The following is a 17,003-nucleotide window of genomic DNA, read 5'->3' on the forward strand; positions in this document are numbered from 1 at the left end:
GTTACACGGCTTCGGCCTCCCTGTTATAAAGTAAGCTGCTAATATTTGTCGAATAAGCCGAGTATAGTCGGGGTCGCATCGCTTCGAGGGTAATTTTTCACCACAAAGATAATAGAATCTCGTGTCAGAATGTAGAACGTTGTACGGCGGACTCGGTGCTCCGCGTATAATCAATTCGTCTTGAAGTTATGTTATGTTAAGTTATGTTGAAACTTGGACAAGCTACGAGTTTGTTGTGCCAGTGGGAGGGGAAAGCGGTCCTGGCTCCTGGCACTCGCGTCGATCTCCTCGAGGCACCGGGAGCACCGAGTTCTAGGTAGGCACAACGCACGGATACGGGCGCACCGAAAGGCGCCTCGGTTTCCTTGTAGATTACAGATCTTATCCGGGGCCCGAGCTACGCCCTACGCGGCAAAACTTATGACCGGGGCCCTAAGGGTTAGTTTTGCCCGGGGCGGCCTGACGCGGCGGACATAATGCCGGTCAATTGGTTCCCGATAGCCGGCAAACCGACGGTATTAACGGAGGCTACCGCGTCGTCGAGGAGCGGGAAGGCGAGACGCGTGCGCGCTCCGCAGCCATTGCCGCCGCCTCCACTGACTCGAAACGACTTTTTTTTTTTTAAATCCCCCGCGATCATTATTACCCGTCTACGCGTTTGTAATGCGGGATGAAAGCCCGCGAGCCGATCACTCGTATTCACTTACAATCGATTCTCTCATTATCGTCCGATGCTCCTTCGGCTCGATTCAAATCTCCCGCCAAATTTGACGTTGTACCCGCTTATCGCTGACCGCATTTGTTTTTTTTTTTTTTTGCTTTTTATAAACTCTGACTGTTTATTTTTTTTCCTTGCCTTCGTTCGGCTAGCAAGCATTATGTTTTGCTTGATCTCGTGCAGTTCAATGAGCTCTGCCGACGCTGTTGCGAATTTCGCCCGCTCTTTTGAATCGATCTTGATCGAGTGATCAGAGGTCAGGAGTATTATACACACATCTATGACGTCCCGTTTATTACTTGTGTCACGTTTTGTTCGACAACTTTTGTTTCTCCTTTTTCTAATATCATTTAAGTATCGGGCAACGGTTTTCAGCTGCTCGCAGACGCATGACGTAGGTTATACACGCGGCTCTCTTCGGATCACTAGATTACAAGACAGCGATTATCAAGGCCGGTAATGTTCTCGGAAGCATCGAACGGCGGGGATTCTGCCGTAAAGCCGCCGGCTCGATCCTTGAAAATCTTTCGAGATAAATATCCGTTTCATAAGACGATTTCTCGAGCTTCTTTCACCGGCAACGCTTAACTGTTCTGATCGGAAGTTACGGTACTCGATGAACTTGTCCGGAAGCATGAGGTAAAATTTCCAGTGTTCGGTCTCCAGTTGAACGAATAACGAAGTATTCCAGCTATTATTTTATTCACCATTCAACAGCTCTCGACGAATGATTATCCCCGAGTACGGTCGTACGGCCGGAATAATATCCGAAGCGTGCGATCGGCAGCCATTTTGATTCCGTACCAGCGTTCTAATTCAGCTGTGAAAGATTTTCTTCGTCGTATCAGACTCTCGAATTAGCGATAATCGCAATCATCGCGGAACACGTCGAGTTGTCGATTTTTTGTTATCGTCATCACCGACTGATTTCAGATCCGAGAATCGCGCGAGAAAGGGGATTCGGACGGCTGGCGCACGAAGCTCTCGCTCCGCACGTATGAAGTCGTTCGAAGACCAGGCCGAGCTCGAGACGAGTTCAGATGCCGTTTGCCGAAGCACGCTCCTCCACCCATACGGACGGCGAACGGAGCACCCAGCGTTCCACACGCAGCTCGCAATCAGGTATGTATAAGGAAGGTGCCTCCGTGGAGTCGCTGCTCCTGGCCGTTATCGGGCTTGTCTCCGCATTGCGTGGCATTGACCGCCATCGACTCCCCCACACGAGTGAATACAGGCACAGGTATAAAGTACGGGTATGTATCCGTCGAGCTCGGCGAGCGTGCAGCCTCTTTGCGATGCGTGGAGATGATATTTGTTACAGCTGTTATACGTATGCCCGGTGCACATTTACCTGTCCGACCTATCGCGTGGGGGGAGAATTTTATACGAGCCGTGCACGGTGCACGCCGTACGAATGATCGCGTTGATATTGGAAATTAATAATCGTCGTCACGTAGAGCCAAGTCTCTATTAATATGTTGTACAATCTATAAATAATCGGAGATGCAACCAACAGCCCGCATTGCCTTACGACGCACGTTTACCTACTGCGGATAGGAATGTAAATTGTAGACGGTCTAATTAATCGACCAGATTAATTATTTCATTTCTTTCCGGGTACCTCATTGCTGTCGTCGTTTATATTATACTGAAATACCGATGTCGTTATGTCGTACACGTTCCTCGTACAAGATTGAATCCCATACGAGAATGATGCGTTTTCTCCACATCTATTTATTTACAGTATCGAATGATTTACCAAGCTTTCCTTAGTGTTTGATTTTATCTCGTCAATTTCTGTTTTCGGGAAAATATTCTTGGGTCAGATCATCTATATTCAGGCTTCCGCTCATTTGGTTGATAGGATTTTCTGGAAATAATCTGCAGGTAAACTTGACCGGGGTTCATCCGGGATGTACAGACTTGAAATTGAAATAACAAGTATCGAAGTTCGATCTCTCAAAGAAATGAACTCAAAATATACAATGTCTACAACAAAAGAAATATTTTTTTTCCTACATTGCACTGCACCGCAAATATTTCAAGAATAAATTTTTGCGTAAACGGAAGCAATGGCAATTTCTGATATTCGTCGAAAATATTTGACCCTCTATTTGCAAGTCAACTCCTGTTCGCAGGCGACCCGCCTCACTTGAAAGTACCAAGGGTGTTGTTTCGGTCTTTAGGCGAAAACAAAATGCTTGTTTCGATACGAGCATCTCATTGTAAATATTGCGCGGTAGCTGAATAAAGGAATAAAGTAGACGAACGTGTTTTGCCAAATTATACAAGCAGAGTGAAAAAGTACTTGGTGTGATGTTAAATACACCTAATAATGGTGGATTGTTCGACGTTGCCTAATCCGGTATACCGAGACAATCACGGATAGGGTTCAATTAAATTCTGAGCACGGACCATCATTGTCATAATGATCCTCGGCGTTCGTAAATCGATTTATATCGATCTATCGGCGCGGCGCCTTTGTGAAACAACGGACCAAACACCGCGGATCATCCTTATACAGCGTGTATGACTATAACGAGTCTCGATGTAATTAAATAATAAATTAATCACCTGCATAGGGTGTTCCGTTCTAATCTATCGAATTTACAAGTGTCTAGAGGAAATTTTATTATTTTCTCTCGTTACCACAAGGCAGTCTATGCAGGCAAAAGTGAATCTCGAGGGCTTAAAGACGATTTGAATAAAAGTTGTCGTTCATTTTTTAAATACCCGAGAACTTGTAGAGTCAGAAATACGATCGTCGAATTATCGTTTGAGTAATTTTTGCTAATGGAATTTTTCGGACTGTGACCGGCTATTTCCTTGAATAAAAAGCTGGCTGTAAAAACTAGTTTCGTAGGCTGATCGGGCCGAAGTTTTATTGCTTCACAATCTTGTGTGAAATGTTGCTCCGAAAATCCGAGACAGAGGTATGCGTATAGAGACGAATAGTTTATAACACGTGTATGGTATGTATAATACCTACGTAGGTATAATAATATAAATAAGCCGCTGTAAGCAGCTTATCGTTGAATCTTTGGATTTTGCAGTGTCTTCGATAAAAATAACCATCCGTGTGCCCGGGCTTAGGATACGGGGAGCAGCGCTGTAACGCAATATGCGCGAGTGAAATTCAACGCCGAAATGATATGAATAATATAAGATATAATACCGTTAAAAGTCGCATACCTGCGCTGTGTATAATACGCGGCTAACGCGGCCGGCAGTCTCTAATCAGTCCGCGTTGCTGTCAACGCAGTTTAAAACGTACACTACCTGCGCACGCGACGAATCCATTCGCGCGCATATTGCACTCCGGCACGAAATAACATACCGTAGGTATACCAAGAGTGCAGCAATTTCTCCGTCTTGACCCCCGGGACGTATTATAGCCGAGCACCGCGATATACGTTGGCCACGATCTATACACCAATGCGGCGAGGCTTACAAGCTCCCAAGCAACGTTACGGTTGACAAAACAATAACAGTAATAACAATGATAACAATAATGACGGTGATAACAAAAAGAGGAAAAAAGCACGGTGATAACGGGCAACAATAATAACGGGGCTTCGTGTGTCGCACTCGTTTACGTACCTACGTTCATGCCTTTAATGCACGTGCTGCGTATGTGCAAATACCTGCTTACACTCTACACGGATTATACTTGCGCCGAAGTAGGTTCGGCTGGAGCAACAGTTGGCTCAGCCTCGGAGAGATGCAATCTTTTGATTTGCGCGAACCCGGTCACCGCGTCAGACGGACGCACGCACACTCCGCTGCTGGTATATAACACGTATTGTCGGAATTTTTCATATTTTAGTAGCGTGCATTAGACTATACTTGTATACATATGTACGTTTATACTCGTATATAGCAGAACCAGCGCGTGCCCGTTGACTTTCTACTCTGCTGCCGTATCGCAGATAAAGGGTACTGCGTTAATTGCCGAGCTTTGCTTCGAAGACAATGAGACGAGTACCCAGCATCAAATTAATCCGGGCGCAAGCTCGGCTTCAGGTCTTTCGATTCGGTGTGCAAAAATTGCTGGTTCCCTTCAGTCTTCATTCGACCTGCGATCAGAGGTGTTGCACCCAAAGTTTCGTGAAACAGAGTTCTCATTTCAAGCTTTCGAACGAATTTTTGAAACGGTGTTGGGATTCAGGAATTCGACCATTTCTCGTGCCATCGCGGCGCTTCTGAAGTAGACGTGTATCCTCGTGCAACACACGAGAATGACAGAGTCCCACCCACGCGATAACGTAAAAAAGTGAAGATTCGTATCCTCCCACGACTTCCATATATTCAAGAAATTCTTCACCAAGGATTAACAATCACCGCCGCTTTCTTTCGAATGACATTTAAATCTGTCGTACATATACGCTTGACTAATTCTAATCCCCGAACTTATGTACATGCCTTATATCTACGTTGCAGCTTGCGGATCATGTCGCTAAAATGTTTCGCACGTGTCTAACCATTGTCGAATAACATTTGATCATTTGTACGCTGACATGTGAAACTAGTTTGAAAGTGACAAATCGACCACACGTACACGGACCCTGTGAATTTTATACTCCTCAACCGTCCGCGTGGCGTAAGGTAGCTTGTATGTCTTTGAAATTCCTAAACTTGAGAATGAAATTCCTAAACTTGAGAATGAAATTCCTCAAGTATCCGACACCCGCCGGAACCGCGAGGCAGCTCGGATCGTGTGTTTAACTGTACCTGCAGCTTCGAATAGCCGGCTTACGCTCCTAAAAATAAAGTAGTTGTTAGTTCGACGGTGAGGTGAGGTACGCGCGTCGCCGTTCTGTGTCCTCCAAGTTTCCTCGGGGCCCGAAGATATATCGCTGCCTCCTGGTGGACATCGTAGGCCCCCGCCCCCGCCACCGTCGCACGTTTATACCCGAGTTAGAATAGCCGGGCATATAATACACGGCCGGCACCGACCGCGCCGTCGGAGATGCTAGATTGTGAACACGCGCGTTCCCCGCTCTCCTCGCCTCAACCAGGTCCCGGAAAGGTCTGGAAAAGGCCTAATGGTCGACCGACCTGGCGGGCAGCTATCAGGAGTCGAATTTTCGCCATTACGCGACTCGGGAGATGGATATTCTGCTCGCGAATGCGAACGCGGTATCAATTGCAGGATCCCGGGACACGCGGTGGTCGCTCATCTCCTTGGCGAAGTTCGCATTATACCCGTCAGCGGAGACTAGAGTCGAAAGTACGTCTCTCTCGGAGCTACTTATTTGAATAACATCTACGTGTTATGGTAATGTCCCTGGTAATAATGGTCTTGTAACATGGTCAAAAATGGGCCACTGCCACAGAGGGACTCTCTTGTGCTCTGTTGTTTTACATCGGACGACGACACACGGCAATGCTTCGGCAGCACCGATCCTGCTCCTCGTTCATTCAGGCTACTTCATTGGAATGCGTGTATTTATTTATATTAGACGCGACTGCCCGTCTTTCGCGATAGGTACACGGCTGATCCTCGAGAAGCCTTTCCTTCAAATTGCGTCGGTTCTACGCGAAAATCTACTTCACGTTGAGAAACCATCGCACGGGGCGATGTGCACTCGCTGCTTACACACGATACGCGCACCTCGGACTTTCTGCCACGCCACGCGGTTGTCGACAGCGATTTCACTCAAACCCACCCACCTAGTTGCTCATCTAAGCACGCGGTGGACACTGAGTCATAACTTTTCGATTTACGCATCGCGCGTAGGTACTCAAATTTTAATTCGCGTACAGATATTTTTTCATCCACGGACAATAAGCCGCTGATTGCAGAGATGGTTAATTGGCGTGTGTGCTTGAAAAGTTTAAGTCGTACACAGTCGTTTTAAATTTTCATGGGCCGGCTTCTCTTGATTTTACTCTTTTTCGAGTAACCATAAACTTCTGTCCGCCATCAGATGGCACAGCGGCGTCACCGACGAGTCTCGGAGCCGATTATCGTTACCGGTAGTCTGTCGTTGGATTGCAATAATGCAGGGCGTAAGAAACACGCAGTGACTGTCGGAGCTGTGTGGGTACCCTTGGATCTAATATATAATTTGCTACTCCATAGAAACGGAGAGACCAGGCGATAGCTGGTCCAGCGACAATGAGAGGCTGGCGTGCAGAAGCGGGCTGCCGATAAGAGGAGAAGACATAAGTCGAAGTCGAGAGAGTTACACGGAGAGACAATGGAAACGCGGAGGATCCGCGATACGAGTCGGGATAACTGCGGGAATAAAAAGCTCAGGTGTGACGTTTGTAAAACGGCAATCGTCCGCAGCAGAAAGCTCGCGGCGATATTTTCACGGCTTATCGCTCACGCAGCAGCGGGAGAGGCTTTTCCTTCTACCGGTCCAAGAATAGAGGCCTGGCGCAATCGCGTACCTGAATTCACTATTTGTCTCTATTACTCGAAAGGAGTTAGATAACGTCCAGCAGGTTTACACGTACCTACGGGTCAGGTTAACCCGCCAACTCGCTCTCTCGGCTGCCGCTCTCCTCGATGCATTTCTCGGCATCGGCACCTCGAGTGTCGTGCATCGATTCGCCCAGCGGCGTCTCTCCCGGCAGCACCGCATTGTTCGATAAGGCAAACCGTTCGTACCTCGGCCAATATTTTCCCAGGACATTACCGCGCTCCGCAACAGGCCTTAAAAATTCACCAGACACGTCTCGTCTCGCTTTATGGCCCCTCGCGTCGTCATCCGATCCGTCCGGGAAGCGGGCCCCGTCCGTCACTCACGGGGTGGGCCCAAACTGGGTCCACTAGCCGGCGCATAGGTGAAGTTGGCGCGGCGCGGCGACGGAGTGACGTCACTACCGGGGACTTATCGCTCGGTCAGTTCGGTCGTGCGCGAAACTTGCAGACGTGCACAGTAGGTATAAGGTTGCAACTTGCCGCGCTGTATTCGTGGCTGTAATATGTATGCACGTAACGCTGCATGGTGAACAGGGCTGGTATGGGAAATTATTACACGGGCGTCGTAGCGGTTGAGTAATTGCAGGCGGGAGGGTGAACCAACGTCGACGATTCAGTTGGGTAAATTGTCAATTTAATACGGATTACCGGCTCACACGCGGTTTGCAGTTTGCGGAAGGGATTAATCCCCGAGTTATATTATACTATATAAGCCTGAAATACATTCTTCATATTTATGTACGACCGTGTCTCGGTGTCGCCGCGACACGCGTGCACACGGCACCTTCCGTGTCAATTACTGATCGCTGGCGAGTTCTTTTAACGGAGGTTATTTTTATGGAAATCTTCGTAATCGATACTTAAGAATGAAGAATGTCCCGGCCCGTAGACAATTTCGTCTTTGGCGAAGATAGAAGACTGTAATAAAACCGGGATTTGTATCCACCTTTTCCTTAGAACCCATAAATTAGAGAATCCATAGGTTACTTCGAATAATGATTCTATTTGAACAAAATTCCGCAAGGACTAAACTTCCGTATTGTAATTTCTGTGGATTTGCCGTATAGGGATGAAACAAAATAATATGTCTCATCGGACTCGTTACCATATTTTATCGCGAAAAGTAACGCGTTACAGGATTTCAACATCGATCATATCTTCGGTAATAAAATGGTCCACTCGTGGGACGTATATCTCTTATTTTTTGATCGTAACTTTCGATCCATAAAATTATACCGAATACGATCTATTACCTGTAAATTGGTGGAGATAGAAAGAGGATACACCGAGACAAGAAGAGGGAATCTAACACGTTTCAGGCTCGATTAACCGAATTACAGCATTAATGGCCGACGGACACAAGGTGCATCGGGTATCGTTGACGTACACGCGGCGCAGGTTTACCTCGGTGAGAATAAGTTACGACCCCCGCAAGCGCCGGTTGTGGAACGACGGATGACCCTGGAAGCGATAATTCTGAAGCGATTGCCGCGGCGGCGGCGGCGAAGAGCGTCGTTTCGCCCGCACGAAGCCCGACGTCGTTGGACCCTCGCGACGCCTCTGACCTTCTTCGATATCTCAACCAGCGCGCTTGGTTTAAAGTCGTTTAGAATAATCACCGCGCACGCCACTAGTCTGGGCTAAGGCTGTAATCATGGCTCCATTAACGCCCCACAAAATGTGAATATTAATTGTAAGTATGTGGCCAATTGCCAGGCGGATCGTGCAGCTTTTTTTTTCTTTTTTTTTTTTTTTTATGTGAAAACCGTAACTGCAGACCGAGAATCACGGTGTTCAAGGCGGCAAACGTTTCGGTTGTACGAATTTTTTTTTACGGGTACTTCGAGTTGTTGCACACGACCGTAAGATTTGCCCATTACTTGAATCGTTACACGATCGAAGAACAATCACAGCACGTTATTATCCGGAACGAGATCGGTCTTTATACAATATATTTTACAAGCGTCATTTTTGGTAAACAGTAATTATTTTCATGCACAAAGTAAAATTCACCGTTTGAGGGAAAAAAAAAACGATCCCGAATAGCGGAAATGGTATTCTGTAAATGAATTTTGTTGATGTTCTCGCTAATCGGAAAACTGTTGCAATTTCAATCCGCGTTCATCATTGGATTAGAGAGATTTCTTGCTTGCCAAATAAATTGCAATTACAAAGGCGAGGAATAATCATGAATTCGCGTCCGCGTATAGCAACAAGGCGCAGTATTTCGCCTTGGGCTCAAGGGTGCGCCTAGCCGGCCGACGCCCGAATTTTTGAATGCAAGAAGCGGCGAAGAAGTCGCGGTATAATAAAGCTATGGCCGTGGCTTACGGTCGGCTCTGCATGACTCCTGAGTCTGGAGTATGCGGTCACTGCAGAGCTAGGCGGCTAGGACTAGTCCCATTAGTACTTGGCTGCGGGGATCTGCGTCGCATCGTAACTCGTAACTTACCAGTTGCATATCCATGCGCCGCCGACTGAACTCGCACTTGTAGAACCTGGGCGCGTTTATACGTACAGATGTAACGCGGCGGCGCGATGCGGACACACTTACGTACGCACGTAGGTACCCATGCTGCACAAACCGGCTGTTATAATACGCACCGCGCAGCTATTCTCCACCTGAGATTACACCTTATTGCCAGTATCTACAAGCCATTGCGATGAAATTTTATCTCTGTATAAGGTACGCGTATGAAATACGTTAATGTCCGTCCCTTGGCTTAATTTATTGGATTCGTTAGTCGCCACTGCAGCAACTTTCCTCCGAAAGAACCGGGCAAGGTTGTTTCTCGACTTATCGCCAGACGTGTCGATGAACCTCATCGGCAGGTTGGTACCGAGACATTTATACTCGTACAGTTCGCCAACCGCTTCGTACCGCCTTGTTTGCTACTCATCCTTTGTCACTAGGAACGAAGAGACTCGCTAGATTTTCCATTTTCGGTACGAATATCCCATCATCTTTCTCTCCGATCTCCAGCTGAAGAAGCATTCGTCTCTACATCCTGGTGTAATGTACCGACTAAGGCATTATGTGTGTAAGCTCGAGCTTATCGACTCGTTGTACTGTGCAATAACAGTTTACTGGTTTCTTCGATCGACCTACAGTTAATTGTAATAGCTGCTCCTCCGTAACTTGGCGATACGTAGGTCCAATCTTCAGCTTGAAATCGATTTAATCAATCATAAATCATAATTGACGTAATTGTCGATGACTATGATGGCCTAATAAATCGACTTCCTGAAGTACCATATGTATCGGTGATCCCCTTCGATGAATCGACAGCTGTCGTGACCGACTCTTCGAAGAGTGGCTTCGTCGATTCGGCTATAACATACCGTCAATAACGGCTCTCAAGTGACTGGAGAAGGCTTCAAGCCGAAACGATCCAACGCTCGTTTTCTTTCGCTTGCTGATCGCCATCTTCCGAACTTTCCGCCCGTTTCAAAATCGCTTCCGAACTTTGTCCACAGCTTCAGTGCGTTCCCGTCTCGCTTCGTAGAAGCCGATTTCCCAGCCTGACCACAATAGACTCTTCAATTAGAAAGCTCGTCCAGGCGCCGCTTCCGTGGACCACACTCGCCGATCTCCAACGCGAGGAGCCGCTTCCACGGATTGGCTTCCTTCAACAGGTGAACGCAGGTCCCGAAGGCATGAACGACAGCGCCGAGAGGTGAGAGCTGAAAATTCCTCTATACATATTTCTTTAAAAAATCGTAACGACAACCAGCGTGCCTTGTACCTACAGCAACATTCTCCGTACTCCCAAGGCGCGAACTGGACCCGGGGGGTCGAAGCGGTGCTCGGAACGATCCGCAAAGCACAGAAATGGCCGCGGGCCAGTCGGTGCCCACCTATTTAATTATTATAATTAATAACGGAGGCGTCACCGCTGCGCGCGGTGGATTCAGGCCATCCTGTCTGCACCCACCCGCGTGCTTGCAAACGGCTCCTAGACTCGGGCAGCGCTGTTCACGAGAGTGCGGTTGCACGTAGAGGTGCTTCGTAACACCTCGCTAATTATTGCGCGCGTATGGACAAACTCCTCTACGTGCGAGGGACGATCGTTAAACAATAAAGCCTGGATGCCGAGGCTGCGATTGCGTTTTAGATCACCGCGGCACTTCCGCGCTTTCGCCTCCGTATTTTTTAACCGCGACTCGAACGTGCAACATCAGACATTTCTCCACCGGATCGGTGCATGGTATGGTGAGAATGCAGGGTGAGCGGGAACGGGTCTTGAAAATGGATAAAAAAAATATACGTCGAGAATTTTTTATGCTTGGATCAATTGTTGCCGATTATTACGGACTACTTACCAGCAATTACGCGACTCTTGGCGGTCGCCGGTGCGCGCAAGATGGCGCGACTCGTACCTGTCGCCCTCGGCGATGATCGTTTGTTAATGTCGCGCAGGTCCGGTAACTGTCAACTCTTTTGCCGGCACGCGGAGACGGCGCGTGCGCGCTTTGCAGGCTCGTGACATTTTAAACTCTTGCCCAATAACGCGACAAGAGCGCAGAGGTTGCGCGGGGTTATCGGTAAATCTGTTTGGCGGAAGAAAAAGGCAAAAAACAAAATATCGCCGTTCTTTTTATTGTTTAAAATTCAGCAGAGATCTTGGGGGGAAACCTCCTCGCGCCCGGTTCTCCGTCCCTTTTTTCTTGGACCGAAAATGAAATCCAAGCTCGCGGGGCGGAAGCGGGCGAATCGAACGGCGCGCAACGGACGATATTAATTGCGATATAAATTCAGCGGCTGGGTCAGCCGAGGCGAACAATAGGCCTACTGCGACGGCTTGCAGTCATCGGGCTAAAGGCCTATCAATGGGAAGTGTTTTACAATGTCGAACCAGTAATGGCACGTTACCGGTCGAACAGAACAAAACAATTAGATACTAAACCCACTTCGTTAACCGCCCGGCGGTCCTGCACACTGACGTACATACGATCGGCTGCCATAAGTTACTCGGCTCCTGCAGCTACCGCCGGGCCCTGAAACCACCCGGTTGTAGCTACACACGAACGTACACACACACACACACACGTTGCACGCCTTATTTTACTTCCATTTTAATTCATCGGCTATCGACGAAGTTCCGAACTACCCAGCTGACCCAATCTCTGCCCGTTGGCGATATCGATTTCAAACCCTGCGGGATCGTACGTGCAATGAACTTGTTGTTTTGCCGCAGAGGAACAATGAGAATGGGGAAAAAATTAACGGATCTTTTTTACCTTTTCTGTTCTTTTTTTTTTTCTTGTCTGGTTGAGAACGACTTCATTCACGTCTGTTTTTCATTAGTCTTTATTTTTTGTTGTTGTGTTTTTTTTTTTTTTTACTCTCATTGTATGCTGGGATTTTGATAAATGAACGCGCAAACTTGTTTCCGGACATCGATATACCGGATCTTTTGAGATTGGCCATCGAGCGGATCGGTCGAACGGTCGCGAACAAGCATCTATGAACGTTCATCGCCGCGGACGAGAAAAAAGGGGATAAAAAAAAAACAGATAAAAGTAGTATACATGTTAGAAAATAAGCAACAAAGAAAAAATGGTAAAAAAGAAAAAAAACAAAAAACAATTAAATCAAATAGAGAAAATAATCGGCTGAGTCAGAGGTAGAAGTATTTACGAGGGCCTTGCCCGTTGCGCGTTTTGCGAATATAGAGTAATAAATTACGTGATATCAGTAATCGGGTACCGTTGCTCGATTCTTAACCGCGACGTGATATACCAACGTTCGGCTGTGTGAGTATGACCCGCCTACTATATCACGCTCCATAGTCACGAAGGCTCGGTATTACACAGGTATATGGTTGTAGAACGAAAAAAGACAAGAGTAGCGAAATCGAAACGGTAGGAAAAGAGGCTGTTTGAAAATCTCGTAGGGAACTTTATGGAATTCAGAGTCTAGGGGATGAAAAATACTCTGATTGTATAAGCTCTGCAGAAATGTGTCTTATTTTACCACGAAATTATAGCTGGAAAAATTAGTCTTGCATCCACGAGGCTAATTCATATTCTCGATAGTTGATGTTCGGTTGTAATTCAAATAATGTATTAGAATTGCCAATATTTTGATTTTAGAATTCATTTGAGAATGGATTACACTTGCTAGCATTTTGTATCTTTGTGTAAGGAAAACGGAAGCAGGTACAATTCAAGGAGACGCGGTGTGCAAAGCGCAAGAATCTGTCCGACCTGGGACATAAATTTTCTCTCGTCAGATTAATTGCACCGTTGCAGGCAGCTCGTCAATTAAAACCACGTTCACGCAGGTGGCAGAAGTGCGTAAGGCATGACGATAATAAGGCTTAGAAATTGGGTCACATTTTACGAGCTTGCGGTATCAGCACGCGTCTCATGCCTAGAACGAAACGATCGCGTTGCATACTTGGAAGCAAATGATCGCGTTGCAAATTTTGCTCTTCCTCTTCGTTCAAGATAACTCCTTTAATTAATCGCGAGAATGCAAACGCTACGCGGTGGAGAAAAATTGTTGATTTCTCGCGGCAAGACGAGGCGGCCTTTTGCCGCAAGCTCCTGATAATGGTATTGCATATAGGTTGAGATTGAGAAACAGCTGTCAACGGATTCTTAGGGCTGTCTTGAGCACAATGGCTGCACTCCAGCAGACTTGGACCGGTTATGTTATTGTATGTACGTGCGTATATATCGCCATTCAGGTCTGCGCACAGTAAATTATCAGTTTCCCGCCCGATCGGACACTGGCGCCAGTTACACCAGACAACCGGGGCACCCGTTCCAGCAGTCGGGAACTCTCGCCCTCTTTCACTGCGCCAAAGTGTGCCTCACAATTAGTCTAATCTAACGTCTCGTGGAGGCACGCGTCGGGAGCAAATGGCGATATCGCAAAACAAAGGAGAACAATTATTAGTAGGGGGTCAATCTTCGTTCTGCAGTGTTTCAAGTCTATCGAGAACTTTGATATCAGCATCACAGCGGAACGTCACATCGTGCACGGGAATATGAAGAGTTCGTCGGCGTCTGACGTTGGTTTTAAATCGAATTTCGAATAAGAAATCGATAGGAATTCGTGCCCGTGAAGAGCAAACTCTGTTTCACGTATCACGGCTAAATCGCGAAGAGCGATTTTCAGCTGGTTTGAACTCGGTACAATAACTCAGTATGCCCATCTAGACAGGATCTCGACAAATAGCATCCCTACCGTCGACTCCTACATTGACTACCACGCGAGATCTTCTCGCCTTCTTGCTCTTTTTCTCCTTCTCTCTTGCTCACCACTGGCGTGTGTACGTGGATACGTTCGGAGTCTTTGTGTACTGACTCAGTCACGTTTATCCGTACAATTCTATCCCCCGAAAAAGCACCTCTGGTGCAAAAACCTTTCGCCAAGTACGTTAAATGTGGTGCACCAGAGGTGCTTTTTCGGGATACATTGTTAGCTCGTACAATTGTGATACGAATAGAGTGGAATATTTGCAGTTTAAAAAATGTGTATGATTGCGAATATTATAAAAATTCCCAGATAAAAACAAAGGTCCAACCAATTCGTCTACCGTTTTGCAAACTTGTTTAATTACACGACTATCGACAAAGCGATAGAATGGAAGTAAAGATAAAGCACTGATCTGCGGGGATCAACGTTGTCTCTACTTCTACAGTGACTGAACTTGTATCGTCAAGTTTTTTTTATACCATTTCAATTCATTGGAGACGTCCGATCAAATACTCTGTAATACTACGTAATACTGTACGTGGGCATTCAGTTTTGCGTAGATTTGAATGTCCCTTTTTGTAATACGTGACGTAGAAACATAGTAAAAAGGTTTATAAAGCAATTAGAAACGAAGTCATCAACCAACCATATTCCAACTTGCCTGTAGTATTCTGGTGGATCCTTACTTGACAGGTCAGTACGTCGGTGTGAATGCTTACATGCATTTGTGCCTGACAGAATTACCTACGCGTTATACGACGCGCTATGACGCAGCTCGTTAACCGTAGACGAGATTACTGATTAGCCGACGGACTGACGTGAGCAGGCAAAAACAGCTTGAGCTGGCAAATAAAGGGACAACAATAATGAACTCCGGTTACTGAGATTCGTCGAAATATTGTCATATACGTGTAATAGAACGATGAAAAGGGATGAGGCAGGCATCGTATGTCATCAGTGTTGAATACCGCAAAGTGTATCGAAACGCCTTTGTTCAGTCAGTGTGGAACGAATAACCCTGGCCACCTCGGCACCCGCGACTTTTGAATTTTGATCAAAGCAGAATAGTGATACTCGACTTTTAAGAACTCTCAGCCTGCAATGCTTTTCGTCTAATTTCGCTGTTCAAAAATTATCCGGTCATAACATGAGGCTGAACTAACGCTGAAATAGAGATAAAAATACTGTAATATGTAGTGCAGGTAACATTCACGTACAAGGTTGTGATAAAATAAATGTTTGCATGCTGCTATTCACTTTGATATATTCGTGAGTGGAACAGAAATTGTATTGCGGGAAAATTAGACGTACTTTTACCATTATTCGTTCATTACTTAGAACGTAACGACAGTTTTATCACTTTCTCTACTTTCTTATTTTTCGAACGTTCGATTACGTCCTTGCTTATCCTATATACATGCAGGCATACGACACGTTGCAATACTTTTGACGTATGTTATCATAACTGTTAGGTGTCTTTACTTATTCTATTTTGCCTGTATTTGGCAGTAATGCATTGAAACGCTATTTTCTAAGCATCATATGAAATAACGTGTGGAGATACGTAAAACTGAAATCGTACTAACTAGGACAATCATACATAGTATTAAAGTTCGAAACCAAAGTTTGGATGTTCGGATGTTCGGATGTTCAATGAGTGACGTCACCCAAAATTTTTTTTCTCTTGCCAACCGAAAATCAGCTAACCGAATTCCTCAGCCTGGAAACAACCGCGCAGTAGAGCGGACGTATGAGAATCGCGCTCCGCAGATTTCGAGTACCGGGTTCTCTATCTCCGTGGATCCTGCACTCCGGGTCCGCTTCCTGGTGCAACTCGACTTTCCAGGACAAGCACTCCATAGTCTCTGCGCTCCCCAGGTCCGCTACCTGGTGGAACTCGACTTCCAGGACAAGCGCTCCGTAGTTCTGGCTATTCGGGTCCTTGACCTGGTGACTTTTGACTTTCAGGACTAATTTTCAAGTGTACAAGTTTGATTATTGAAAACGCCATGTCTTGTACTATCAAAACAATATGCATGCTTCAGATAACATTTTGAATCCGAAAAAAAACCGACCGACTAGGATCAACAAATTACAATTGGTGAGTAGTTGGAATAGTATACATTGGAATACATGACAATAACGTCGTTCAATTAGAGCTAAAATTGCTGTGGGTCTCGTTTCAAATCTGTTAGGGGCAACCGACCCCGAGCAAGCTGTAGCGAGCGAGGGTTTTAAAGCTAGTATAGGTATTAAGTACGTACAACTAGCCGAAATTATAACGAGCTGTAAAGTGCAAGTGAGAGTGTTTGAAGTCGAAATTTGTACAACTCGGACTATTTTGGCAATGATTAATAAAGCCGATTGTATGCAAATTTTAATGACAGACCGCGAGTTTAGCTTCCCCGGCGAAAGACCCGGGTGATGTTACCATTAATCTGCACTGGTTGAACCGCTTCTCTAACGCAACGTAGTCACCGTTTGTCTGGGATGTAGGAAGCTGGCGCCGAAATGGACGCGTAACTCGTTGCACGGTCAAGCTGTGCCAGACGAGAGACAATGAGGTAACTTACGTATAACGTTGTTAGAACGGCGAGGAGGAAAATACAGGGGCATGATTTAGTGGGATTGTCGTTCGTAGG

At 46.3% G+C, this 17,003-nt stretch overlaps 1 protein-coding gene across 1 annotated transcript in view; it reads left to right on the forward strand.

Annotated features, from left to right (window-relative positions):
* Nucleotides 1–203: 203 nt before the first annotated feature.
* Nucleotides 204–17,003, forward strand: part of LOC124297805 (uncharacterized) — a 28,869-nt gene continuing 12,069 nt past the window's right edge. The window contains exons 1-4 of the mRNA XM_046749123.1: nucleotides 204–316; nucleotides 372–438; nucleotides 1,652–1,840; nucleotides 10,629–10,828. Of these exons, the coding sequence (XP_046605079.1) occupies nucleotides 204–316; nucleotides 372–438; nucleotides 1,652–1,840; nucleotides 10,629–10,828 (569 nt within the window). The remainder of the gene's footprint in view (nucleotides 317–371; nucleotides 439–1,651; nucleotides 1,841–10,628; nucleotides 10,829–17,003) is intronic.

Source organism: Neodiprion virginianus, chromosome 2 (genome assembly GCF_021901495.1).
Source record: "Neodiprion virginianus isolate iyNeoVirg1 chromosome 2, iyNeoVirg1.1, whole genome shotgun sequence".
Taxonomy (NCBI): Eukaryota; Metazoa; Arthropoda; class Insecta; order Hymenoptera; family Diprionidae; genus Neodiprion; species Neodiprion virginianus.